The sequence below is a fragment of the Marmota monax genome, unplaced genomic scaffold, assembly GCF_021218885.2.
Source record: "Marmota monax isolate L192 unplaced genomic scaffold, Marmota_monax_Labrador192_F-V1.1 WCK01_AAM20220418_F8-fsc00008, whole genome shotgun sequence".
In the NCBI taxonomy this organism is placed as follows: domain Eukaryota; kingdom Metazoa; phylum Chordata; class Mammalia; order Rodentia; family Sciuridae; genus Marmota; species Marmota monax.
In genome coordinates this window covers 19,494,992-19,522,935 of record NW_026694432.1, presented here as the reverse complement: position 1 = coordinate 19,522,935, position 27,944 = coordinate 19,494,992, and the positions used below count along the sequence as shown (strand labels likewise).

General features: G+C 36.2%; 1 protein-coding gene across 5 annotated transcripts in view; it reads right to left on the bottom strand.

The window, feature by feature from the left end:
• Nucleotides 1-27,944, bottom strand: part of Eya3 (EYA transcriptional coactivator and phosphatase 3) — a 105,055-nt gene that overhangs the window by 12,334 nt on the left and 64,777 nt on the right. For all 5 annotated transcript variants that reach the window (XM_046468620.2, XM_046468622.2, XM_046468621.2 and 2 more), the window contains 9 exons: nucleotides 24,088-24,173; nucleotides 21,282-21,465; nucleotides 20,008-20,147; nucleotides 14,503-14,586; nucleotides 12,931-13,020; nucleotides 10,555-10,613; nucleotides 7,059-7,219; nucleotides 3,784-3,898; nucleotides 1,749-1,870 (listed from right to left, as the gene is read on the bottom strand). In XM_046468620.2, coding sequence (XP_046324576.1) covers nucleotides 1,749-1,870; nucleotides 3,784-3,898; nucleotides 7,059-7,219; nucleotides 10,555-10,613; nucleotides 12,931-13,020; nucleotides 14,503-14,586; nucleotides 20,008-20,147; nucleotides 21,282-21,465; nucleotides 24,088-24,173 — 1,041 coding nt within the window. The remainder of the gene's footprint in view (nucleotides 1-1,748; nucleotides 1,871-3,783; nucleotides 3,899-7,058; nucleotides 7,220-10,554; nucleotides 10,614-12,930; nucleotides 13,021-14,502; nucleotides 14,587-20,007; nucleotides 20,148-21,281; nucleotides 21,466-24,087; nucleotides 24,174-27,944) is intronic.

Below are 27,944 nucleotides of genomic sequence, written 5' to 3'. Positions count from 1 at the left end.
ATAAAAAAATATGACCCTAGGGCTGGTATATTAATCTGTTTAGTAAGTACTTATTCATTTTTATGACTTCCTTCACAAATTCTCATTTTATGTGAGAAAACTGACTATATCAAGAAAAAAGACAATTTGCCTATAGTAAAAGCTAGTAACTGGGGGAACTAGACTTAAATCCTAGTCCTTCCTTTTTATTTTCTTTTTTAAAAACTGTGGTAAAATATGTGTAACACAGTGAGAACCCATCTCTCTCTCTCTCTTTTTTTTTTTAGTTGTAGATGGACACAATATCTTTATTTATTTATCTTTATGTGGAGCTGAGGATTGAACCCAGTGCCTCACATGTGCTAGGCAAGCACTCTATTACTGAGCCATAACCCCAGCCGGAGAACCCATCTCTTAAAAAAAGTATAACCTAAAATTTCTCCCTGGGTTCAATCCTCAGTATTGCCAAAAAAACAAAAACACCATAAAATTTACTAATTTAATCTTTAAAACTTTTTTAGATTGTGGTACAAAAACACATAAAATCCTCCACTCAGCATTTTTTAAATGTAGTATTGGTGCACATTGTTGTGCAACAGACCTCCAGAAGTTTCCATCATGCAAAACTAAAATTCTAACCCATTAGACAACAACTCCCTGTTTCCTTCCAATCCCTAGTACCAATGTTCTACTTTGTTTCTAAGAGTTTTACTACTCTAGGTATCACATATAAATGGAATCAATATTTTCTTTTTGTGACTGTCTTATTTTACTTAGCAAGGTTTATCTACGTTGCAGTGTGTGACAGAATTCCTTTTCCTTTTAGGCTGAGTAATAGTTCAATTACGACAGTCACAACACATTTTGCTTATCTATTCATCCACTGATGGGACACCTGGTTTGCTGCTTTTTATTGGCTATTATAAATAATCCTGTTATAAAAATGGGTATGTAGGGCTGGGGATATGGCTTAAGCAGTAACGCACTAGCCTGGCATGCATGGGGCACTGGGATCGATCCTTAGCACCACATAAAAATAAAGATGTTGTGTCCACCTAAAACTAAAAAATAAATATTAAAAAACTCTCTCTCTTAAAAAAAAAAAAAAGGGTATGTAAATATCTCCTTGAGACCCTGCTTCTGGATATTTGGACACAACTCAAGAATCTGAGCCCCAATTCTTCTGCATATTTACCCAGAAGTAGGTATATGCTGGATCATATAGTATTCCTATTTTAAAGTTTTTTGAGGAACCATCATACTGTTTTCCATAGCAGTTGCATAATTTTACAATCTCACTAATAGTGCACCACAATTTCAGTTTTTCCTTTTTCACATTCTTTTCAACACTTATTATTTTCTGTTTTTTTGGTAATAGTCATTGTACTGGGTGCAAGGGATTTTAACTATACTTAAGTATACAATTTAGTCCTTGATTTTTAATCCAATGCTTTTCCTATCATACTACATATTCTATGTGAAAAAGAGAAACCTGAAATGATGCAAAAAAAAAAAAAAGATTTCAAGGCTAGAAATTATGTTCTTTCAAATATGATAAAAGAAAGAAGCATATTCATGTGAATTATTAGCTGTGAGTTCTTGAGTGAGCAACATAACTGCCAAGCCTCAAATACCTCATTGGAAATGTCAGACAAGTGTTGTATAGATATTATATATGAAGTGTCTCACAGATGAACTGGTAAATAATATACAAATAGTAGAAAGTTTTATTGTAAGGCCAGTGATGAGAAAGAGAATAGAAACCATACCAATTTTGGTAGCACTATAGATGTTTTCAATAGGAAATATTTCTCCTAGTCCATATAGGAGAACCTTGGCCAGGGCTGGAACCAGCTGGGTGGTTGTGATCAGAACATTCACACAATTCTTTCTAGAAGGGAACAAGAAGGAAAAGAAAAATGTGAAACTAAACCAACCTAGGAGCAAGAATTCAAATGGGCCAACTTTTTATGATCTAACTATCAAAAACTAATCTCAAAGTAAGGTATTATTAGTGAATACTCTTAAAACTTCAGTTTTCTTTTCTTTTGGTAGTGGGGACTAAATTCAGGAGTGCTTTACCACTAAGCTACACCCTAGCCCTTTTAATTAATTAATTAATTATTATTATTTTTTTAAGTTGTAGTTGGACACAATATCTTTATTTATTTTTATGTGGTGCTGAGGATCAAACCCAGTGTCTTACACATGTGAGGCGGGCACTCTACCAATGAGCTACAGCCCCATCCCCCTTTTTATTTTTAGAGAATGGGTCCCCCTATGTTGCTGAGGCTGCCCTTGAACTTGCAATTCTCCTACCTCAGCCTCCTGAGTAGCTGGGACTACAGGCATGCACCACTGGGTGCTCAGCTCAGGTTTTATTTTCTAGATAAAAGGGCAGAGATACTGTTTGTTTATTTTGTCTTTCAGTAAATAAAGAGCAGCAACTTGATTCATGACTTATTTCCCTGTTGACCATGCTGTAGCTTACTTAGTCATTGATATTATACATTACAAATTACAACAGAGGTCTCACTTAGTGTTCTATTTAATCTAAATATAATTTAGTCCATAAATGAGATGATTTAAATTCTCTTTGCTCTTCACACAACAGCTACTCAGATTCCAGAATACATATTAATTCCATGAGTACTTTACCTTCACTGGATATTGACCCCTCAGTGTCAGTTTTACTGTTTATTTGGTTTGTGGATTTGGAATTATTGCTTTGGAAGAAGGTATAGATATGGCTGCATTTATTTCCTAGTCTTAAGTCTCAAGCTGATATCTCCTCATTATGCTTAATGTACTCTTTTTTCTTTTGAATCTTTCCTTCTTGAGTGGGGCCTAGGTACATTTCCTGAAACTGTGATATGCCTCCTACTTGTATTCTTTGATTTTTTTATCTCTTGGGTGGAGATTATAGGTGAGTTTTAGTTTGTGAGCAAAAACCAAGGGAAAAAAAAAAGGATTTATGGGGCTGGGGATGTGGCTCAAGCGGTAGCGTGCTCGCCTGGCATGCGTGCGGTCTGGGTTCGATCCTCAGCACCACATACAAATAAAGATGTTGTGTCCGCCGAAAACTAAAAAAAAATAAATATTAAAAAAAAAAAAAAAAAAAAAAAAAAAAAAGGATTTATGGGCTGGGATTGTGTCTCAGCGGTAGAGCACTCGCCTAGCACGTGTGAGGACTTGAGTTCGATCCTCAGCAACACATAAAAATAAATAAACAAAATAAAGATATTGTGTCCAACTACAACTAAAAAGAAATAAAATATTAAAAAAAAATAAAAGGGGGCTGGGGATGTGGCTCAAGCGGTAGCATGCTCGCCTGGCATGCGTGCATCCCGGGTTCGATCCTCAGCACCACATACAAAGATGTTGTGTCCGCCGAAAATTAAAAAATAAATATTAAAATTCTCTCTGTCTCTCTTTCTCTCTCTTTAAAAAAAAATAAAAGAAAAAGGATTTCACATATAAATGTTCTCTTAAAATTCTAGGGTGTGGGCTGGGGTTATAGCTCAGAGGTAGAGCGCTTTCTTAGCAAGGGTGAAGCACAGGTTTAATTCTTGATACCACATAAAAAACAATAAAAAATAAAAATTAAACTCTTAAACAACAACATATTCTAGAGTGTGCTGTTATCATAAAATAACCTTGCTGCCCACCTAAGTACTTGCCTCAATCATTTAAATATTTCTCACCCCTATTCTAAACCTTATTTTAGGAAATGGGTTATATGGGACTAAGATAGGAGAGATCATCTCTCTGAGAGGATGAGATCTAAAAGAATCATTCCCATACCTGGACTGGATGAGAAGTAAGGACTTTAATGCAGTTCCTAACCAGGAATCAGTTAAAACTTCAATTTCTGCTCTTAATCTCTGTAGTGCTTCCTTTCTCTGGGGACTGAGGAGGCCTTTGGAAACAAAAGTAGACAAATTTATCATTTGACATCATATACTTGCTGATACTGAAAAAGCAACTTACAAATTCAATTTAAAAATAGTTCGAGGTGGGGCTGGGATTGTGGTTCAGTTGCAGAGCGCTTGCCTAGCACACATGAAGCACTGGGTTAGATCCTCAGCACCACATAAAAATAAATAAAATAATGGTATTGTGTCAAATAAATTAAAGATTAAAAAAAGAGGAAGAAAGAAAAAAGAAATAGTGTGAGGCCCTGAACTAATATTTCTCTTCTTGGGGCAATTTTAGAGTAGTGCTATTCAAAATGCTACTTTGACTTTCTTCATCAAAATTTTTGCTAGGGAGCACAATAACAAGATCAGCTGGTAGAAACAGCACAATTAGATTCTGATACAAGCTCCTTCTTTCATCACCAACTCTATAAATATGCAAAATGAAAAACTATACTTAAGTAGCACTGTTTCAGAACAGGATATAAGGAACCAAAGAAGGAGAAATAAGTATTATAGCTAGAAGAGTTTTCAGCATTTCTAATCTCTTTCTAAAGAAATCAAAGCATGATGGGCAAAGATTACACAGTAACTTAAGAGCTTATGGTCTCAGGTAGTGTTTCCACCACCACAACCCTATGGTGACTTCAATTCCATGTGCCTCAGAACATGATAGTTAAAGACTCCAGGTTGAATAATCATTTTTCTGTACTTTACTCATTTCTGAAATAACTGATTGATAAGAAACTAAAACACTGCCTAAGACTACATAGTTAAAACAGAACTCAAATAATAGAAGCATGTCATTAGACACTTGAGTTACAATATTTAAATAGCAAGTCTGGCTCAGAATTTTCTGTAGTGAAAGTTAAAAAAAAAAAAATACTGTGCTCTATTAACAATACTCCATAAAACAGAAGACATTTTGTGAGGAGAACTAGAAGTATAATTTATTTTCAAATTGATGGTTTCACAATGCAAGCCTGGAATTAGATGATGCTCTCATTTAACATTCTGGATAAAACAAACAACAAAACTAGTACAACATACTTAACTAAGGTATGATATGGCACTTTTGTTAAATTATCCTGTAACCATACATTTCTGTTCTCCAAAGAAGTCTCAGGGAACTCTGATAAAAGGTTGCATCACTTCATTTATGAAACTAAGTCTAGGAACTGAGGCAAGGAATGGATCATAGACTTAAGTTGCATATGAAATCCAACAAAACAAAGGCTAATGCATATAAAAGAAGAAAAGTAAAAAGACTTGAAGTTGCCAAAATATAAAGTATTGGCTGTATCATAAGAAGATATAATAAAAAGGGAAATCTGAAAAAAGGAAATTAGATTTCTAAAATCTGGAAGCCCATAATTTTTATGTAGAATTAAGAGGGGTTTAACAGGAATAAACCAAAATGAACTTTAAAGCTCTGTCTCTACTTTTACCATTCTGTAAGGCAACATAATATAGTACTAAGGGTCTTGACTAGAAGAATATATCTATTGTGGTTTTAATTTGGAATGTCCTTCAAAAGCTCATGTGCTGAAGGCTTGGTCCCCAGTGCAGCACTGTTAGAAGTAGGGCTGTGCCAGGCACAGTGGCACATGCCTGTAAGCCCAGCAGTTTGGGAGGCTGAATCAGGAGGATCACAAGTTCAAAGATAGCCTCAGCAACTCAATGAGATCCTAAGCAACTTAGTGATACCCTGTCTCTAAATAAAATGAGGGATGAGAATGTGGCTCAGTGTCCTTGGGTTCAATCACAGGTATTAAAAAAAAAAAAAAAAAAAAAAAGTGGGGCTGTTGGGAAGATATTGGATCACTATGGCTCTGACCATCATCAATAGATTAATCCATCGATTTATATATAAATGATGCATTGGGAGGTGGTGGAAACTGGGAGGTGGTACCTTGTTGAAGGGAGTGGGTTTTGGGGGGTGTGTCCTTGGGGGCTATGTCTTGCCCCTGGCCCCTTCCTCTGTCTCTGCTTCCTGGCTGTCCCAAGGTTCATCTTGTTCATCTTCTGCCATGATGTACTGCCTCACCACAAGCCCAGAAATAATGGAACCAGTCAACTATGGATTGAAACTCTGAAACTGAGCCAAAAAAATCTTTCCTCTTTTAAGCTGATTTTCTCAGATGTTTTGTCACAGTGATGAAAAGTTAACATAATACCTCCAGTCTATATAATTCCTGAAACTTCATGCAACATTTTTATGTGTGTACTTTTGTGGGGGATGGTTCACAGCTTTAAATATTTTCTCAAAAAGGGTACCTCACTAAAAAAGGAATGGCATGAACTACACTGGACCAAAAGTCAGGGGATGTGATTTGGCCAGGCCACTAAGTTGCTATGTGATCACAGATATGCTGTTTCCTCCCCCTACTACCTCTATGATGAATGTTAATTTCTCAACTGCCAAATGAGATATTTAGATTTCTAATTTGAATAAAATATGATTAATTAATTCCAAATAACAGATTTTTAGGAATGACATTTGAAATTTTTTTTCGGGTAGAAATAATTTCCAAGGTCTTTCAAATTACAACACATTAAAATTGCTAACCTATAATCCTAGAGCTAGTTTTCCATCCACTACAAACATAGTAACTAGTTCTACTTAACTTGTCCTGATGGTTACAGAAATTAGCCCTCCAAAATCTGGCACCCTATTTCTATATTGACAATGGTTGTGACTCAAGAACAAAAACATGTTATCAAACATAATCTATGTAAATCATTTCCTTCAAAAAGTCATCTGTCTAAAGAGAACTTTCCAAATTGATGCCAAGAGAAATTAGAAATGAAGAGCTTTTCTATTATTCTAACTATTTAGTCTAATGTCCATTAGAAGTTCAGAGCTTCTTCCCCAAAGGGTTTTAATCACATCCGCATTTTTTTTTTGACACAATACCTTTATTTTATTCATATATTTTTACGTGGTGCTGAGGAACAAACCCAGGGTCTCGCAGGTGTGAGGTGAGCGCTCTACCACTGAGCCACAACCCCAGCCCACATCCGCATTTTTAAAATACAGAATTAACAAACTGCTGTGGAATAAATTAATAAGCAGTTGCCAGGGTTATCTAAAGAATCCCTAGAAAGGAAAGTAGGAAATCAGGAAGAAACAGAATTAGACTGATTGTATGCCACACTTACCACCCACGTTGCTTTTATGCTTATCATAAATTTCTCTCACTTTACGGTAGCGGAAAGCCAGTTTTCTCATCCAGTCCACACCTCCCTGGACACCCACAGAGGAACCATGGCTACCACTGCCTCCTGAGCCACTGAAGCCATCTGTTGAGAAACTATAGTTGCTGCAAAGAGAGAGGATAATGAAAATCAAAATCTATACAGCATGGGATTTTTGGCTGAGTGCTACCTGGAATTCTCTCACTTATTCCTAATATCTGATAAATAAAGTTTATGGTTTTAAGAATCTTCTCACTAATCTTTGTATGTCGGAGTCTATCTTTAATTAGTCTTCTGTCTCACCTCTACTACTTCCATCAAAGAAAGGCCTGTGAACTGGGGTAAAACTCAGCTCATTGTTAGATATAGTGGCACATTCCTGTAATCCAATGACTTGGGAGGCTGAAGCAGGAGGATTGCAAGTTCAAGCCTCAGCAACTTAGTGAAACCCTGTCTCAAAACAAACAAAACATAAAGGGATAGGGATGTGACTTAGTGGTAGAGCACTCTGGGTTCAATTAAAGAGAAGAAAAAAAAAGCAACAACTTAGTTCAACTCAGTGGTAGAGCTTATGTTTAGCATGCATGAGGTCCTGAGTTAAATATCAAGCACCCCATTCCCACTCCCTCTCTAAAAAAAAAAAGTACCGAGAGGAAGGAAGAGAATTCAAGCACCAGCATTCCCTAGAGATTGGCTTGGGGTGGAGCATCCTTTTCATTAATGCCAGAGAACACTATAGAGTGAAAAAAAGCAAAATATAAAACTGATGGATACAACTACGTAAAAAGAAAAAAAAAATAATGGAAGGGGAAAAAAATGGGAGGAAATAACCCAAAATACTAATAATGGTAAGATAATGGCAGATGGTTTTCTTCAGTGATCTGTTGGCTGGTTTAAAATATGTCCACAATTTCTTTGATATTCCCTTCTTCTAATTCTGCTCCCCTTGGGTACCAGCTATAATTAGAATGCAAATAGAATGTGGTAAAAGTGACAGTGTCAGGATTCAAGAGACTAGGCTTCTCTTGCTTTTTTTTTTTTTGTACTGCAGATTGAACCCAGGGGTGCTCTACCACTGAACCATATCCCTAGCCCCCCATTTTTAAATATTTTATTAGAGAAAGAGTCTCACTGAGCTGCTTAAGGCCTCGTTAAGTTGCTAAGGCTGGCTTTGGACTCTCGATACTTTGCCTCAGCCTCTCGAGCTGCTGGGATTACAGGTATGCACTACTGCACCTGGCTCTTGCTCTTTCTTGCAGTACTTGTTCTGGAAGAAGCCAGCTGTCATGTGAGGATACTTAAGCTTCCCCATAGAGAGGCACATTCAGTGAGGAACTAAGGCCTCCTGTCATTGGCCACATTTGAGAGACTTAACACAGGCCCTTCAGCTCTAGCCAAGCCTTCAGATGAGGGAACTCCAGCTAACACCTAGTTTCCAGAGACCTTAAGAACTACCTAGTTAAGCTGATTTTAAGCTCTTGACATATGAAAACTGTAAGATAAAAAACAGTTAATTTTTGTTTTGTTTTGTGGTACTGGAGATTGAAACCAGGGGTGCTCTACTACTGAGCTACATTCCCAGCCCTTTTTATTTTAAGATAGGATCTTGCTAAGTTGCTGAGTCTGGCCTTGAATTTGCAGTCCTTTTCTCTTGGCCTTGCAAATCACTGGGATTAAGGTGTGTACCACTATGTCTGGCTAGTTGTTTTAAGCCACTAATTTGGGGGGGGGGTAAATTATTATGTAGCAGACAATTAATATAATTATATAAACTGGGAAGAACTAATATTTCACAGTAAATATTTAAAAATGACTGGCAGAGGGCTGGGGCTAGGGCTGAATGGTTGAGTGCTTGCCTAGCATGTGTGAGGCACTGGGTTCAAACCTCAGCACCATGTAAAAACATAAATAAAGGTATTGTGTCCATCTACAACTAAAAATAAATTAAGAGGGCTGGGATTATGGTTCAGCGGTAGAGTGCTCGCCTAGCACGTGGGAGGCGCTGGGTTTGATCCTCAGCACCACATTAAAAAAAATAAAATAAAGGTATTGTGTCCAACTACAACTAAAAAAAAAAATATATTAAGAAGCTGCTCTGAGCTTTAAAAAATAAATTAATTAAGGAAAAAAATGGCAGAATTCAAGATAACTTGGTTCAATCTAAAGTCAAAATGGCGTTCACTACATTAAATGTGAGATTACATATTAAAGTTGTCAAGACATAAAATAGGTAATTATTGGTTAGTCACATGTACAAAAGGAAAAAAATGGGGTTCAGAGTGGATCATAAGGTGCTTGACTGACAACCATGCTTTTTCTTAAAAGACTAAAAAAGTCTTGTAAGATTGATGCCCTCCATGGCTGTGCGATACATGATATGCACAACTGATGCTGTTCCTTAAAGTGAAATCTTTCAAGCTTCTCAGTACTTTATTAGGTCCTTACTAAGGTGATATTTCTACTTCTGCCATGTATTTGAGAATTCACAGATGGGATACTTAATTTTAGGGTAGTCACAGGAAAGAATACTTTAAGAGGGATAAAACATTTTTTTTTAACCTTTATTTTACTCATTTATTTTTATGTGGTATTGAGGAACTGACCCCAGCGCCTCGCAAGAGCTAGGCAAGCGCTCTACCACTGAGCCACAGCCTAGCCCCAAGGGATAAAACATTAAGATAAATTAATACAAAAAGATGCAATAGTCTTTTTTCTAGTCTTTAAATATAAGAGATAAATTTTTGGATAATTCTTAGCTAGGACTACTAGGCCAGAAAACAGTAATCAAGAGAGAGAAATGAGGAGACTAAGCATGCATTTTGCCACTGAGACTTCCTTGGTTTAGTTTTTGCTGTAGTATGATGGCTAAAAATGTCTTTCCATAAGGTTATTCCTGACACCATCAGGCTCCTACAATTAGTTTCCTTGAAGAAATTTAAAAATTTTGATGTTTATTTGCATCTAAAACTACACAGTCTGGAAGCACACTTTATTCTGACTGAAAATCTGTGCAGAGATCTCTTCAATGCTGTTTCCTCATTCCATCACTGACCCCCTTTTTTGGGGGGGTTTGTAGGTGGACACATACCTTTATTTATTTATTTTTATGTGGTGCTGAGGATCGAACCCAGAGCCTCACATGTGCCAGGTGAGTACTCTATCACTGGGCCACAGTCCCAGTCCTGCTACCTACTCTTGAGGTCCTACTCAACTGCTACTCCACTGAGAAGGCCTTTCCATTTTTGGCACCAACTGTTTCTCTTACCCCATCAGAATTACTTCTCTGTTCTCCATCACATTTTCTATTGTCACACTCTCAAACTGTATGTCATAGTTAACTATGCTTGTTTCTGTCTCCTCTAATAGATTGTGAACTTTTTCATCTTTCTTTTCCTCTGAACCCAGACAGTATCTTGTACATAATAGGTGTACTGATGTTCAAAACATCACTGTTTATCACCTCAAGTCTTGGCCATTGTCATCAGAAGCCACATCTTCCACATGCACCTGGTCACATTCCTGTTAAAAGACAAAACACTATTTTAGTTAAAGGGTGGGAGCAGAAGTGCTATCACCATCATGACATTATAAAGTGACTATGTACAATAGCAGGATAATGAAATACCTCTGGTCTCTTATGTGTGAAGGATCACTCACATTTACCACCCCCTTTGCTGTACAACTTCCTTTACAGCCTGATATACATCCCACAGTCTTCGTGACATCTTCCTTAACTAACCTTTCTTTAATTTTTGCTCTTATCTCAACAGTTCATGAGGATAAGCATGAGCTCTTATAATATCAGGTGTGCTTATGTCCTACACTAGACTGTAAATCCTATTAAAGCAGGCTATTTGGGGAAGGACTTACATCTTAAATACCCTTTGCATTCTACTAGTCTTGTTCAGTGACCTTATATGGCATATAAGCAATTAATTTTTGTAGATGAAACGGATGCTGGTGGAATGTGTACCAAAAGTGAAAATGAATGAAACTGAAATTTACAAATTCAAATGTAAGTTTAAGAAGAGGTCACTTAAGCCAATCTCATATTCTAAAAGGGAAGTAAAATGATCTTCTTAGGATCATACAACTAGTGAGTGGCAGTAAAAAACAAGGAAAAAACCTAGGTCTTTTGTTTCTTAATCCAAGGCTCTTTCTACCAAGTATATGTTACTACTGACATAAAACAGCACCCATTGCCTAACTTTGTTGGTTGTACTCCTGACACCTCTAGGGTACCTACGTTAGAATCCTCTGGGGAAGTTTTTAAAAATGCATATTCTTGAGTCCACCCCAGACCTACTTGAATCAGAATTTCTGGGAGCGAAGTCTTAGAATCTCCATTTTTAAGAAGCTCCCCAGGTGATTCTTATGCCCCCTAAAGTTGAGAATCACTGACCTGGGGGGGCAGGAACACATTCAGGTCAAATTCTTCACAGAACTTTCAGTCCTAAGTGAGGACTGTGTCTAGAAAATCATTACAAATACAATTTGGCAATAATTATTGTTACACAGTAGGTTTTCAATAAGTGTTTGCTGAATAAAAACTATGCTGTCCTAATTTATCAACATATGAAGTTGAGGAAAAATTAAAGCATTATGGAATTTAGATAAAAGCAGTAGAGTTTAGAGTCACATTAATTTGGGATGCTGGGGTACCGGGGATAGAACTCAGGGGCTCTCAACCACTGAGCCACATCCCCAGCCCTATTTTTTGTATTTTATTTAGAGACTCTCACTGAGATGCTTAGTGCCTCACTTTTGCTGAGGCTGACTTTGAGCTTGCAATCCTCCTGCTTCAGCCTCCCAAACTGCTGGGATTACAGGTGTCCACCACTATGAGTGGCTTAGAGTCATATTTTAATTTAATTTGCTGGAGAAATGGCTGTTGAATAGAACTAGATTGTATTTAAATAGAAGTAGGATTACTTTGTGTTTGTGAAATGTCATTTTATTTTACTACAAAATCTTCACTACTTTTTAAAAACTAGGTAATACATATTGTATACATTTCAGAATTCAAACACACAAAATGAAAAGTCTGGTCCCTCCTGTTTCTCACTAACCCTTTACCTTAGACAGATAACTATTAGTTTCTTCTATAGGATAACTGCTTAACTGTGGCCCAGGATGGGAATATAAGTTTCCCAACTTGAAACTCACATTCTGGTCTTCAGACTCCAGGTCTGTGATCCTTCTACGATATTATTTTTACTTCAAAGGTAACTTCAATATCAAAGCCAAAAAAACTTTACCATGAAGCTCTCAGTGTTTCCTGATTTTCCTGGTACCTAGCTATAAAATGATTCTGTATATCAAGCTTAACTTATATATGAATAATAAATGTGTAAAAATACCATGAGTTAGAGCAATCAATTACAGATTGGACAAATTAAGGGATTATCATTTAAGAAGGTATAATTGAAAAATGGTCAAAATATAACTGAGAGTACTAATCAAGCCCATTATATATATTATTTAATACTTATTAATAAACTGGAATATTGGTTTAGATTTCAGGATTTTCCCTGATGAGTTGGCATTTCCCTTAATACTATATCACTTCCAAATATGCAGACAAAAATGAAAAATCTGAGCCAATAAAACTGAGGGACTGAGGAAAGAATCAAGACTGTAGAACTTCAACCACGATATTCCTCTAAGACTACATATGCGTGTGGCTGCTCGCCATTCCAGCCTGACTCTGTATTACCTAGCCTCTCCATCCTTACTCTGTCTAAACATTTATCTTCCACATTCAACAGGCATAGGGTCTTCAAGTTATTGAACCAAACATCTCACTGAAGCACAGAAAAAAATTTTACATACTTACTTCTAAGTCATTGAAAAACAGATGTGTATCAGCCACTTCAAAAATCATTTCTTCCATTGTTAAACCTGAGCCAATCACTACTGTTGGGTCCTGGAAGACAATAAGAGAAAAAAGATACTTGACTTGGTACTCACAGTACTGGTTCATTTTCAAATATTTCAAAATTATTTTGGGTCAAGGCCAAAGCAACACAGGTCTATAACTGTTCTTCAAGTATTATTGATAATATTTCAATGACATTTCTAAGAATGTGGATTGTTCAATAGAGAAGATATTAGAAATGTCAAAACTTTAGTTTGTGGAAACTAATATTTTCATAAAAGTAAATGGAATATATTTTATACAGAGAATATATTTAAGAAATTTACTCACTGCTTTGCAGTTAAAATTGTATTTTTATCATTCCCTTGGGTGTTTTTTCCTCCACTTAAATTTTTTGGGAAATTCTCTGTTCCAGAGGAACTCCTAACTATTGCTAATATGAGATGCAATATCTCCCTGTCAAAAGCCGCCTGCCACATATGCAATATAACATCAGACGTCTGACAATTTCAACAACCAGAAAGTAAAGAAAGGTAAAAGAGTCAAAATATTTACAGGAAAATTAAGGAAAGCTGCTTTGAGATGAATCATGAGTCCTTTACTGAGAGTCTATATTTTTAAAGTCATCTTAGTAATATAACTTATGAGTTTATATCAGCTGGCCAGCCTAGATAGTAAGAGCCTGTGGAAGCACTCCTAGAAAAAAACGCAAGTGATGCGATAAATCAATTGGGAAGTGTGAGATAGCAAGGGAGGTAGATATTTTTATAAAATCTGTACACCAAAATTGAAAAATATGATTCTGGAGATAATTTGGCATAGAAATACAGTCCTAATCTTCTCAAAACAGCTAATTATTCTGCCAAAATTAAAGATTAAACAAATTAAGTTTTGTTAGGTATATTTGTTTTTTTAAAAAGCATGCATGTATTTTAAGAAAGATATTTTATCTATATGCTTTATGTCTAACTTTTGTTTGGCTAAATGAAATGCTTGGTTTGGGTTATTAAAAATGACTTAAGGTGCTGGGTGTGGTGATACATGCCTGTAATTCTAGCAACTTGGGAGGCTAAAGCAGAAGAACTGCAAGTGCAAAACTAGCTTGGACAAACTAGCAAGTCTCTGTCTCAAAATATGAAATTAAAAGGGCTTGAGATGTAGCTCAGTGGTAGATATACTTGTGTTCAATTCCCAGAACTCAAAAAAATAAAACAACCATGTAGCTGAAGGTTAAACAAATGATGTCTTTGAAAACAGAATCCTGAGAATACTCTGTTTTGAACCTCATTCCTATACTTTATAAAATGCAACTTCAACTCAAACAACTTCAGCTTTCAACACTGGTCCTAGGACTAGTATCTGGCTTTATCATCAACTCCACTTGATCATATAGCTTGCCTTGTACAAGCCATCTGGTGAAACTTTACACGAGAAGTTAAAAGCCAACAGGTAAGATGAGGTAGCAGAAAAAAAATATTTCTGCTCATATAGTCAGAGGAGGGAGTTATAACAAAAGACTACCCAAATTACCTTTCCATACTTCTGGGCATAGGATCCAGTAAGAAGGGAGTGAAAGATGATGATGGTTTCATCCAAGTCCCACAGAAATACCCGCTGAAGGAATAAAATATAAAGCATAATGAGTATCTTCCAGTAACAAGGAAAATACTAAAATTCATATATGACACAATCTTAAATAATGGGAACAAACTGTAAGTGGAATTAGAAAATACCTTGCGATGAATGAAAACACAAACACAACATATTAAAACTTATGGGATACAATGAAAGCAGTGCTAAAAGGGATGTTATAACTGAAAGTACACACATTGAAAAAGAAGAAATAGGGCTGGGGATGTAGCTCGGTGGTACAGTGTATGCTTTGAAAGCACAAGGCCCTGGAATAAATCCCCAGCACCAAAAGGAAAAAGAATGATCTCCAAAAAACCACATTGTATACCTTAAGGGACTAGACAAAGAAGAAGAAAGTAATACTAAAGCTAGTAGAAGGAAGTAAATAAAGTTAAAGTGGAAACAATTAAAATAGAAAAAGAACAGAGAAAAGTCAATGAAACCAACAGTTGGATCTTAGAGAATATCTACAAAATTAACAACCTTTCTCTAGACTGACTATGAAGAAAAAAATAGAAAACACCAAGATTACTAAAATCATTATTACTAATTATTAAGATTACTAAAAGTAGGAACACTATTACTGATTTTATATTTATAGAAATAAAAAGAATTATAAGAGGATACTGTAACAAACTAGGTAACTCAAATGAAATAGTCAAATTCCCAGAAATACACAACACAAGGTACATAACTAAATCAAGAAGAAACAGAAAACCTGATTAAGATATATAATAAGGAGACTGAATCAATAATTTAAAACATTCCAACAAATAAAAGCCTATTATGAGACAGCCTTGGGCTGTGTGTGTGTGAGCTATGGGCGGGCATTTGAGTACATGAGGGGACTGGACTGACGTTGCTGCTCTGATTGGGCCGTGAGACATATGTGTCCTTTTCCCTTGCTCTGCTTATGATCTCACACAACACCTGAGATGGGTGTGGCCTTCCAAGATGTCAGTCAATTTGCTAACCGCAAGACATCACCAAGCAACCCCCTGAAACCCAATCCCTTGTCTTATTTGGGTTGAATTTTCTTGAATGTCTTTTCCCCCAATAAATAGGATGGTTTCAGGCCTGCTCTCTCTCTTCTGCCTGCCTCTCTTGCCTCTTCTGTGAGAGCTGGGGCAGAGGAGCTGTCAATGACCCCCAAGAAAAAGGTACTTTCTGCGTCTGTGTTGTTATTTAGTGCCAGCCCAATTTACCTGGAGTAACTCTGACTGATTTTGTCACGTATGCTGGCAAAAGCCCAGGACCTGATGGCTTCATTTGTGAATTGTACCAAACATTTAAATAAGAATTAGGGGGATGGGGGCATAGCTCAGTGGCAGAGCATTTGTCTAGCACATGCAAGGCCCAGAGATTAATCCAGGCACCACAAAAAGAAAAAGAAAAGACTAGATTTAACACCAATCTTCTTGAAACACTCCTAATTTATGTAATGAGACCAACATCACCTTGTCAGACTACGTTTGTAAGAAAACTATAGAAATTTTTAAAACTTTTTCTCTTACGCCAATTGATGCAAAAATCTGTAACAAAATAATAGCAAACCAAATTCAGCAGCACATTAAAATAATTATACATTGTGACCAAGTGGGATTAGTTCTTGGTTCATTCAACATATAAAAATAAATGTAACATATTCATAAAAGATGAAAAGACACATGATAATCTCAATTGATGTAGAAAATACACTTGACAAAATCCAACATCCTTTCATGAAAAAAACAATTCAGTAAAGTAGGAGTAAAAGGGAATGTTTTCAATATGATAAAGGCATGTATCAAAAACCTACAGCTAAAATGATACTCAGTTGTAAAAGACTAAAAGCTTTATCCATTGGATAAGGAATATGTTAGAATGCTTTTTCATCACTTTCATTTAACATAGTAATGGAAGTTCTATCCAGAGCACTTTGGTAAGAAAAGGAAGAGAAAAAAAAAAAAAAGACATCCCAATTGCAAAAGACGAAATATAGTTATCTCTGTTTTCAGATGACATAATATTATTTGTAAAAAATCCTAAGGAATACACAAAAAATTGAAATCAAATCAGCAGTATTTCTGTTTATAAGCAATAAATAATGAGAAAAGGAAATTTAAAAAGCAGTAAATATCATCAAAGAATAAAATACTTATGGGACTGGGGTTGTGGCTCAGTGGTAGAGCGCTTGCCTAGCCTAGCATGTGCGACATGCTAGGTTCGATCCTCAACACCACATAATAAATAAAAATAAAGTATCGTGTCCAACTACAACTAAAAAAAAAAAAATACTCAGGAATAAATTTAACCAAGGAAGCAAAAGACTGTATGTTGAAAACCATTAAGATATTGAAGGAAATTAAAGACACAAACAAATGGGAAAGATACACATGTTCACTAATTGGAAGACTTAATACTGTTAAGATGCCAATACTATACAAACCAATCTATAGATTTATTGTGATCACTATCAAAATTACCATAGAAAAACTCATCCTATGGGCTGGGATTGTGGCTTAACGGTAGAGTGCTTGTCTAGCAAGTGCAAGGCCCTGGGTTCGATCCCCAGCACCACATAAAAATAAATAAATAAATAAAGGTATTGTGTCCAACTACTTCTAAAAAAGAAAAAAGAAAAGAAAGAAAAAAACATCCTAAAATGGAATCTCAAGACCCCAAATAGTCAAAACACCCTTGAAAAAGAACAAAACTAAAGATTCATGCTTCCTGATTTTAAAACTCACTACAAAACTTCAGTAATCAAAATAGTGTGGTGCTAGCATATAGACCAATAAAACAGAGCTGAAGCGAGAAATAAACTGTTGCGAATTAATTTTGACAAGGATCAAAAATTAAAAAATCATCCAATGGAGAAAGGAATTCGTTCCTTTGTTCATTCATTCATTCATTCATTCATTCATTCATTCTGCAGTGCTGGGGATCAGACTCAGGATCTCATTCATGCTAGGCAAGTGTTCTACCACTGAGCTGCACCTCTAGCCCAGGAAAGTCTTTTTAACAAATGGTGCTGGAAAAACTGGACATCCACATGCAAAAGCATAAAATTAGAACTTATACAAATTAACTCAAAATAAATTAAACACCTAAATTTAACAATAAAAACCTTAGAAGAAAATGGATGTAAATCTTCATAAGCATGTATTCTTACATATTATGCTAAAAGCAGAACAATAAAAGAAAAAAATGGGACTTCATCAAAATTAAAAACTTTTATGCTTCAAAGGACACAATCAAAAACTGAAAAGCCTGAGTGAAAAGTGTAACTTGGTGTTGAGTGTCTGTTTTGCTTAGTATGCTCTGGGCCCTGGGTTTGATCTCCAGCACTGCAAATACATCTCTCTCTCTCTCTCTCTCTCACACACACACACACACACACACCAAAAAAAAAAAAAAAAAAAGGAAGAAAGCAAACCCAATAGGAGAAAATATTTTGGATCAATAATCTGGAATATATTAATTTAACAGCACCAAAAATCCCATTTAAAAAATGGGCAAAGAGCCAGGTGCTACTGCAAAAGCTGAGAAGCTGAGGCAGGAGAATCACTTGAATCCAGGGAATTTAACACCAGGTTGGGCAACACAGTGAGACTCTACCTTAGGGTGGGGGTGGAAGAGAGGGAAGGAGTTTAAAAGATCTGAATAGGTATTTCTCCAGAGAAAATATGTCAATGGCAAATAAGCATGTGCAAAGATGCTAAATATTATTAGACATTAGGGAAGTAAAAATCAAAACCATGATGAGGTATCACTTCACATCCATTAGGATGGCTTCTATCAAAAAAATGTGAAATAACAAGTGTGATGAAGATGTAGACAAGCTGGAACCTTTGTGAATTGCTGGTGGGAATGTAAAACTGAAGACAATTATGGTGGTTCCTTAAAAAGAGGAAGACAGAACATAATCAAAATTAATATTCCTTTGTGTAACCCAAAAGAACTGAAAAGATGGACACGAGGGACTCAAATAGGTAACTGCACACAGTATTCAAAGAAGTACTCATAATAGCTCAAAGGCAAAAACCTCAATTGCCCTTCAACAGATGAATGAATAAAACAAAACATGATACAACATACACACACACATATATACGAAATGTAATATTAGCTAGCCATTTAAAGGAAATGAAATTTTGACACATGCTACAACATGGACGAACTGTAAAAGTGTTATGCTTACTGAAATAAGCCTGACGTAAAAGAATATATATTGTATGATTCCACTTACATGAGGTATCTAGAATAAGCAAACTCATAGGAGGAGAAAATAGAACAATAGTTGCAATGGGCTAGGAGAACAGGAGTATGGGAGATATGGCTTTATTGGTATAGAGATTTTGTCTAGAATCATGAAAAAGTTCTGGTAACATATAGTAGTGATGGTTATATAATACTGGAAATGTATTTAATGACACTGAATTGTACATGTTAAAATAGTAAAATTTTACGTTATGCATATTTCACTCCAATTTTTAAAAAATGCGCAAGTTCTCAGTTTTCCCTAAGAAACGTATCAAAATTTTAGTTTCTCTTTCATGTTCCTTTGTCCCCACCCCAGGAATGAAAGACAACAGGCTCTAAACACGGCTTCACTTTACCTATGTCTTATGGCACCTATCTCAATGGACTTATATTCAAATATATCTTTTCCCTTTATTAAATAATAATTTTTTTAGAAAAATTAAAAACAAAACCCCACTGTTATTAGAATTTTTTGTCTTTCTAGTCTTTAAAAAAAAAACATTTATTCTTTAGTTTTGGTGGATACAACCTTTATTTAGTTTTTATGTGATGCTGAGGATCAAACCCAGTGCCTCACACACATGCTAGGCGAGAGCTTTGCCTCTGAGCCACAATCTCAACCCCTAGTCTTTTAAAACGCATGTCCATAATAAAGTCTCACAGTGCTTACAGGCACAAAATAAATCAGTGCCAATGTCAATAAGAAGTTACCAGATCTATTTGTGTGTCTCACAGAAACTTGGGTTTGAAGCTCTCATTTTCCTTTTAGATTTCTAAATGGAGAGCACTATGACATCACTTGCGGCTCCCTCTGTTTTCTGAATAAGATGAACTGTTCTTTCTGTTCTCTGGAATACAGAGAATTGTTTGTTCTTTCCATTAAAAAATTGCCTTGCTGCCTAAATCCAGCAAAGCTTTTTCAATGCTTTGGTGAAAAGCATCTGAAAGTGATATAGTAAGTTATGGACATGGAGAAACTTTGTTTTTCTTACCATTTTTCTAATTTACTTGGTCAATGCAGTTTCTTTTGCATAGGAATTAAAGAGCACACAACACACAACCACATTATCTCTGTGAGTTTCAGATATGTGTTTGATAAATTCAAGAAGCAAGAAAAAACAAAGAAAAACAAAAACTAGAATGAGTTTCTTCTCATACTTCCAATTCACTGTCTTGAGAAGAACTGGTATCAGCTTTCCTCTTGCCCCGGTTCTTGCTAGTCATGTTTTTCCTGGACTGATCATCAGCATCTTTACTTGGTGTAGTTTGGGACAAAGCTGGGCTTGTAGAAGCGTCTCCTGAAAAGAAAAAGTGGGACATGTACTGCCAGTAGTCACAGCCTATATGAACCAGAGCATGAAGAGGGCTGGCAGATTCTCTGCCCTTATGAGTCATAACTAAGGGAGAGAGTTTAGAAAACTAGACTTTATGTAAAGCAATCTAGGAATGTAGATCTAGGCATTAAGCACTTATAGTGGCTAATGTCATAAAAAGAGTCATAATCATGCTTTATATGCATGCCTTCTAAGTCCCTCAAAGTTATTTTTTGAGATAAGTTCATACTGTGTTGCCCAGGCCAGTCTCAAATTGCCCTCGCATTGAAAATAGCTGGGACTACAGGTATGGGCCACTCTACACAGCTCATCAAGTTAGTTTGCCAAAAAAAAAAAAAAAAAAAGACCCTGTTAGTCTGGCCTGTGACTCCAAAGCTGGAGCTGGGATAGCAGGTCTGATACTGATTCTGATCAAGAATAGTATAGGCGGGACAGATATATAGGCCAAAGGAAACAGGGAGGAAACCAAGAGTCTTAGAGCATAATTGCTGCTCTACTACTGGATTACTGGATCAGGGTTTGCCAATTTGGCACAACTGACATTTTGGGCCGGTTAATTTTTTTGTTGAGGGGGATATCTTATACATTTTGGGGTATTTAACTAAGCAGTATTCCTGATCTCTACTCACTGGATGCCAGAAGCATCCCCAACCCAATGTGACAACAAAACTGTTTTCCATGTTGCCCAAAAGTTCCCTGGGGGGCAAAATCATCTCCAGCTGAAAACCATAGCTCTAGATCTATTTAATAATTTATAATACAGAAGGCAGAAAACATTATAAAACATTCTATAAGGATAAAATAAATCACAAGGGGAAAAAAGACTGGGGGAATTTGTAGGCTGAAAGAGCTGGTAGGGGTTGGAAATACAGTATAGTCTTTTCATTGTTGATACTTTTCTATTCTTAGTATCAGGCAGACATCAGCCACCCATGACTCATCACAGCCTGCTTCCAAAGTTTAAATACTCACCTAGGAAGAAAAGCCAAGAGCATGATGAAAGTGGCTGATATCAGAACAAAATTATCTTCCCCATCACCTGAAAACACCTTTTGGATTAAGTGCCCTTAAGCCAGTTTTCTGAACTGTGATACTTACCAGATGAAAGTCGCTGGGCTGTTGGAGCAGGAACCATGACATTAGGTTTCTCTGCCTGGTATGTGGTAGTTGCTAATGTGGTACTCTCAGCATCACTGTTAGTCTGGCCTGTGACTCCAAAGCTGGAGCTGGGGTAGCAGGTCTGGTACTGATTCTGACCAAGAATAGTATAGGTGGGATAGTCCTGTAGGCCAAAGGGAACAGGGAGGAAACCAAGAGTCTTAGAAAGAGCATAATTGCTGGATGTGGTGGCATACACCTGTAATCCTGGCAATCTGGAAGGCAGTGAGACAGGAGAATTGCAAGTTCAAAGCCAGCCTTAGCAACTTAGTGAGAACCTGTCTCAAAATAAAATATAAAAAAGGACTGGGGATGTGGCTCAGTGGTTAAGCATGTTTGGATTCAACCCCTGATACAAAAAAAGAAAAAAACCCCGAGAGCACACATATTAAATTTCAACCAAAGGGTTTCTTCTCCCTCTTATTCATAATTATTTCCCTAAAACATTAATTTGACTTCTTGTTTTCTAATAGTCTCTCCAATGAAAACAATAACTTTAAAATACATTCTTTTTTTAAAAAAATATTTTTCAGTTTTAGATGGACACAAAATAACTTTATTTTGTTTATTTATTTTTATATGGTTCTGAGGATTGAACCCAGTGCCTCACATGTGCAAGGCAGGTGCTCTGCCACCGAGCCACAACCCCAGCCCCTCAAAATGCATTCTCTAGAAACATGAGACCAGAAAAAAGAGCTGCTATAATATAAGGAAGGCCGAAAGGGAAGGTTCCTGTGTACTTTTATACATTACATACTATGTCCTTTCCAATTTTATGTACCGAATTTCTGCTAGAATTTTTAAACAAAAATGTCTATTCTTTAATAAGGTTATAAACCACTGCATTAAACGGCAGTGTTTATAAGGGCAAATTAACTTTAAAAAGTATATACCCTACACTAAAGTTTCTTATTTCACAAAACTGATAATCTTTTCTTAAAAGTTTTCTTTAAAAATAAAAGTTTCCCTAAAATATCGGGAGGAAACTTTTGGTCATTTCACAAACATATATGCCAAAATTTATCAAGCCGTACAATTTAAATCAATATAGTTTGATGTCCATTATATCTTAACAGAGCTGTAAAATAAAACTGAGTGTGACACACCTTCAAAAAATTCCACTGACACTGATATTAGTGACAAATAGGACGACGCTAGTTGACCAAACTAATTCTTTTTTTTTTTTTCCTATCTTTCTTTTCTTTTTTCCTCTTGCCTTAGTCACTGGAATTATAGGCCTGTGCCACTGTGCCTGGTTATGACTTAGATTCTTTACGCAACAGTATTATAGCTTGTGTGAATCAGAAAATGGGAACTCTCAAATTAAACCAACAGTAAAACCAAGAAAAAATTCTGAGCAGATAAGTAACTTCATAAATGGTAGCATTTGCAAAAAAATTTAATCAGTATTTTAAAGAACAGACAGCACAAGGGAAAAAATTGGAGATGAAATAAGCATTCAGCCACAGTAATTCAGTATTAAAGGAGGAAAAAACCCAAAGTAACAGAAATGATAGCAAAATAAAAAGGGAAAATTTTGAGAAATGGCTGGGTTAGGGAAAGGTAGGAGAAATGAAATGGAAATCAACCAGTCTGATTTTAGGACTTGGTTAATTAAGAGGAAAAAAAATAGTGTCATTGACAAGAATTCAGAAATATTAAGAAAAAGTAGTTATAGTTCTGGAAGAAAAGAAGACAGAAAAAAGGGTAGAACAAAGGTCTTGTTCTAGATATGCTGAACTTAGGAAATAGCAAGATATCAAAGAAAAAGTAACCACCAATCAGCTGGAAGCCTGTAAACATATTGTAGCCCAGAATCTTCATCTTAGAGACAGTTTATCAGTATGGTTAAACACTCCTGAGGATGAAATTATTAAATGCAGAAAAACTAAATAGAGATGGTTCACATTAGAAGATAGAATCAAAAAGAAGAGATGTGAATGCCTGGAGATGTAGCTCAGTGGTAGAGCACTTGCCTAGCATTATGTGCAACTGATCCCAGCTGAGGGGGGGGGGGAGGAGGGGGGAGGGAGGAGGGGGGAGGGAGGAGGGAAGAGAGAGGAGGGAGGAGGGGAGGGGGGAGGAGGGGGGAGGGAGGCATGGATAGATTTATAAGAGATACAAAAAGAAACAAAGTTCCTATGAGAGTGCTAGGTACAAAACCAGAAACTCAATAAATATTTGTGGACTAAAAGAACAAATACAAGGACAGTGAAACAGAAAATGAACCAGAAAAGTAATGTTAATTGTGAGCAGAAAAAGATTCACAGAAGTGGTGATATCACTACAGAGAAAAACAACACAAAAACAAAACAACAATAGCAAACGTTCTAAAACACTGAAGATGTTACCAGTGATCTTGTAAGCAGAGTTAATGTTAACAGTGATCAAGACCAAATTTTAAGGAATTCACAATGAAGTGAGTGCCAGGCCTTTTTGTAGGTTTTGGGGAATACATACATGAACAAAATAGAAAAGTAAATCCTAGCCTTCATGGAGCTTGTTGGGAGAAGATTAAGAGGTAAAAACACATACAATAGATAGAGCAGCAGATATAACCATATTCAGAGAGGCTTAATAGAGAATAAGAGAAACTGATGCAGCTTAAGAAGCCATCTAGGGTTCAGTTCTGAGGGCATCCAGAAAAAGGGTTCCATAATCCATGTTATTCCTGGTTGTTTCTTAGATAGGCAAACTGAACAGGGAAAGAAGAGAGAAAGAGCAAACTAGATGAACTATACTGTACCTGGTTTGAGATGCTGGCAACTGCTGCTGCTGGAATATTGGCAATTGTGGATGAAGTGGATATCAGGCTGGCATTTGTGCTTGAAGCTACAGAATTGAGAGTTTAAGAGATATTAGTTAAAGATACCATTTAAAAATCTATAAGACATTAAAAAATACATTGTCTTAAGTGAACACATCTACAAGGAGATTAAGAAAATTAGCAACAGAAACAAATGCTCATTTTGCTTTTTTGTATGTCATACCTCAATTTAGACTTGATTAGAAACAAAACACTTCAAACGTCTTTCTGTTTCAACTTGAGTCTTCAACTCTTCCTACTAAAGTCCTAGAAGGATACATATACATTTCACAGCTCATACTAAAGATACTAATGAAATCAGAACTAACCCAGATTATTCCATTTCATCTCTCTAGAAGCTGAAAAAGGACTCACCTGCAGTGTGACCTACTAACCATCAGTGGAGCTCTGGTAAATCCTACACTATGATATTATCATTTACTGTTACTTGCCTCAAATTATGCCTTTCTTGATGCAAGATAATCATTCTGAGAAATAATGCTCCAAATTCTAAAGTGCTTGGAAATTACTTCTTGAGTTCTACTCAAATAATGGATTATTAATGAGGAACAAAAAGCACATCTGGCATTTAGAGACTTTATCAATGAATATATAAAAATTAAGAAAACATTAAATATATTCTAGTCAGGAGAAATGCATTTGGTAAACTACTTGGGCTGGCTGTCTTAAGACGAGGAATTTGGATTAAGTTTTACATTTTTTAAACATAGATTCTATCAGGAATTTAGAATTTCTCTGTAACTAGTAAATAACACAAGGACTTTTGTAAACGTAATGATATGAGATAATAGTTTTCAATTCTACTCTTTCACTTATCATAAACACTGATGCATGATTTCTACTGTAGTCATAAGTAATCCAAGGGTCCACCATTGGGTAGGGCTAACTGATTACCAACTCCATTAAGGGCAGTCAATAAGAAAACTTCTATTTAGAACAGGACTGGAGCCAGGCATGGTGGTACACACCTGTAATCCCAGAGGCCCAGGAGGCTGAGGCAGGAGGACTGCAAGTTCAAAGCCAGCCTCAGCAATTTAGCCAGGCCCTAAGCAATTCAGTAAGATTCAGTCTCTATAAATATAAACATAAAAAAGGACGGGGGATGTGGCTCAGTGGTTAAGCGCCCTTGGGTTCAATCCCAAGAAAGAAATTAAACAATCTTCAGTCCACTTACTAAATTGGGCTGGTTGTGAAAAACATTTGGCCACATACTCTATTATTCTTGCTAGGAATCTTAGTAACTTGATTTGCTAGTTGATAAGTGTCTGAGTTTTAAACAAGTACCAAGCTACAAATCAACGTTTTCTCCCAATAATAATGGCTTAGGGGATCTCGGCCTACTAACCTAGAAAGTTCAGGGTCCAATAACATTTTTCTTCTCCAACGTAACCAAATCATTTCTAACATGTGTCATTCATTTATTCAGCAAAACAGTAAGTATATCAGGGTCTACTATGCACTAGAAACTTTTCCAGCCACTAAGGAATAAAATAGTGAGCAAGACAAAGTCCTTAAACTTATGGAGTTCAAATTCTAGTGAGGGATTGTTAGTTAATAATTAAGTAAGTAATACCTTTTAGTCTATGAAACTATCACTGAACTCTCATTAAACTCATCTAAAAGTGCGCATAACTACTGTATGTTCTATGTCATATACAACAATGACTAAAAGACCAGGGATTTTCAAAAAATGTACTGATTATCCTGCATATAAAGATATATAAAAATATGCTGGTCTCCACAAAACAAAACAAAAGCTGCAACAACAAATTATGTAACAAAAGTACAAAGTTAGAGAATAAAAAATTTAAGTGGTAGCAATTATTATATACCTAAAGGCTATCGGAATTCTAAATATCAATGGCATGGCCAAATGTATGTAGGTAGTCCTCACTCCTGAAAATGGAGCTGCAAAATCAGAAAAACAAAGCTTCTAAGAACCATGCCCCATTAGGTCAACCTAATATAGTCAACATACATAGCTTTGATCCAAAGGATGGTTACAGATTGGTGAGTGGCATAGCAGAATTAAGTGATATAGCCCCAAAGTTGAAAGGTTAACCCAAAGGGTAATGGCACATAACAGTTTGTGTAAAATTTAGTTTTTACCTACCTGCCTAATTTTATGACATGTCACTCCATCTACCTTGCTCTGGCTTTCTCTGAGTTACTCAAAAAAAAAAAAAAAAAAGACAAGGTCTTTATCATTCAGCAACTCTGCAATATTGCTCTCTCTGTCTTGACTGTCTTCCCCTCCAGCCCTCCTGGCATAATGGCACTTCTCCTCAGCATGTCTCACTTCCTCAGAGATGCTCTCTCTGACCTTTTTATTAAAATAAGTCCTTGGGTTGGGGTTGTGGCTCAGTGGTAGAGTGCTTGCCTAGCATGTGTGAGGCATTAGGTTCGATCCTTAGCACCCACATAAGAATAAATAAATAAAATAAAGGTTAAAAAAAAAAAAAAGTCCTTTCTTGTTTTCCCAATCATAGCAATCTACTTTGTTTTTCTTTCAGAGCACATTTCAATCAGTGGTTAAGTGCCCTTATTTATTCATGTAAAAATTGTTTTTTTTTTCTCCCCTTTCTAGACTATAAGTTCCACAAAGGAGTATCTTCTTATTTTATTACTTTTAATGTCTAGCAAGGCACCTGGCATATGGTAGATGACACTCTATATATAGTTATAGGAAGCACTAGGTGTCTTGCATACAGTAGGTATGAGGGGCAAAACCACTATTTTCTGCTAGAGGTTGACAGTGGGTAGATTACTAAAACTTACTCTCAGTGTGTGACCAATACACCTGACCAAAAACTCATTCAATTCCTTTGAGACCTAGTAAAAACTGTGCATATTTGGTTAAAAGCGATTGTTTAAGTAGGTTGCTCATTCTCTCATTTATCAGATAATATTGAGTGCAAGTACTATCTCATGTGCATGAGTTGCATCAATGTATAGAACAAAGAAATCTGTCCACAAAGAGCTTAGTAAATCAAAGTAATTTCCTGAACAAGGTTTCTTAATGTTTGGAGTACAGATTTACAGCAGCAAGAAATAGAGTATAGGATGATTTATGTGATAATGGATTAAAGCTAGAGAATTCAATAAGAACTCATGATTAATGTAACATAGACTATTATATATAGAAATATTTTTACATATGTGTACTTACATAGGTTAGTATACATACATATATTTCTTTCTCTGTTAACTGAAAGAATCTTAAAGAAATGACACTGAACCAAGTGGAGTGGTGCATTCCTATAATCCCAGCAGCTTGGAAGCTGAGGTAGGAAGACTCCAAGGGAGGCATGCCTGGGCACCTTAGTGAGACCCTCAGCAATTTATTGAGACCCTATCTCAAAGTAAAACAAGAAAAGGGCTGGGGATGTAGCTCAGTGGTAGAGCTACCCTGGGTTCAATCCCTAGTACCACAACAACAAAAGAAGAAGAAGAAGAAGAAGAAAAAGACATCTGATACTCCAGTAGCAACAAGCATCCCTCATGCCCATATTTTGGTTTCTAATATCATCTTTTCCAGTAAGAGGAACCAGGTCTCCTTGGAGAAATAGTTGATTATAGGACTTGGACAGGTAATATACAAGATGAGACTGGAGCATCTCATAGTGCCAAAAATTAAAGAAAGTACTGAAAACAGAAACCAAAAAAATGGGGCTATGTAAAAAGGCATAGGATTCAATCAAAAGTGTTCCTGGTGGTTAAGTTGAAACAACAAAATACACTCAACACTCTCAAGGTCATCAAAAACAAGTAGAGTT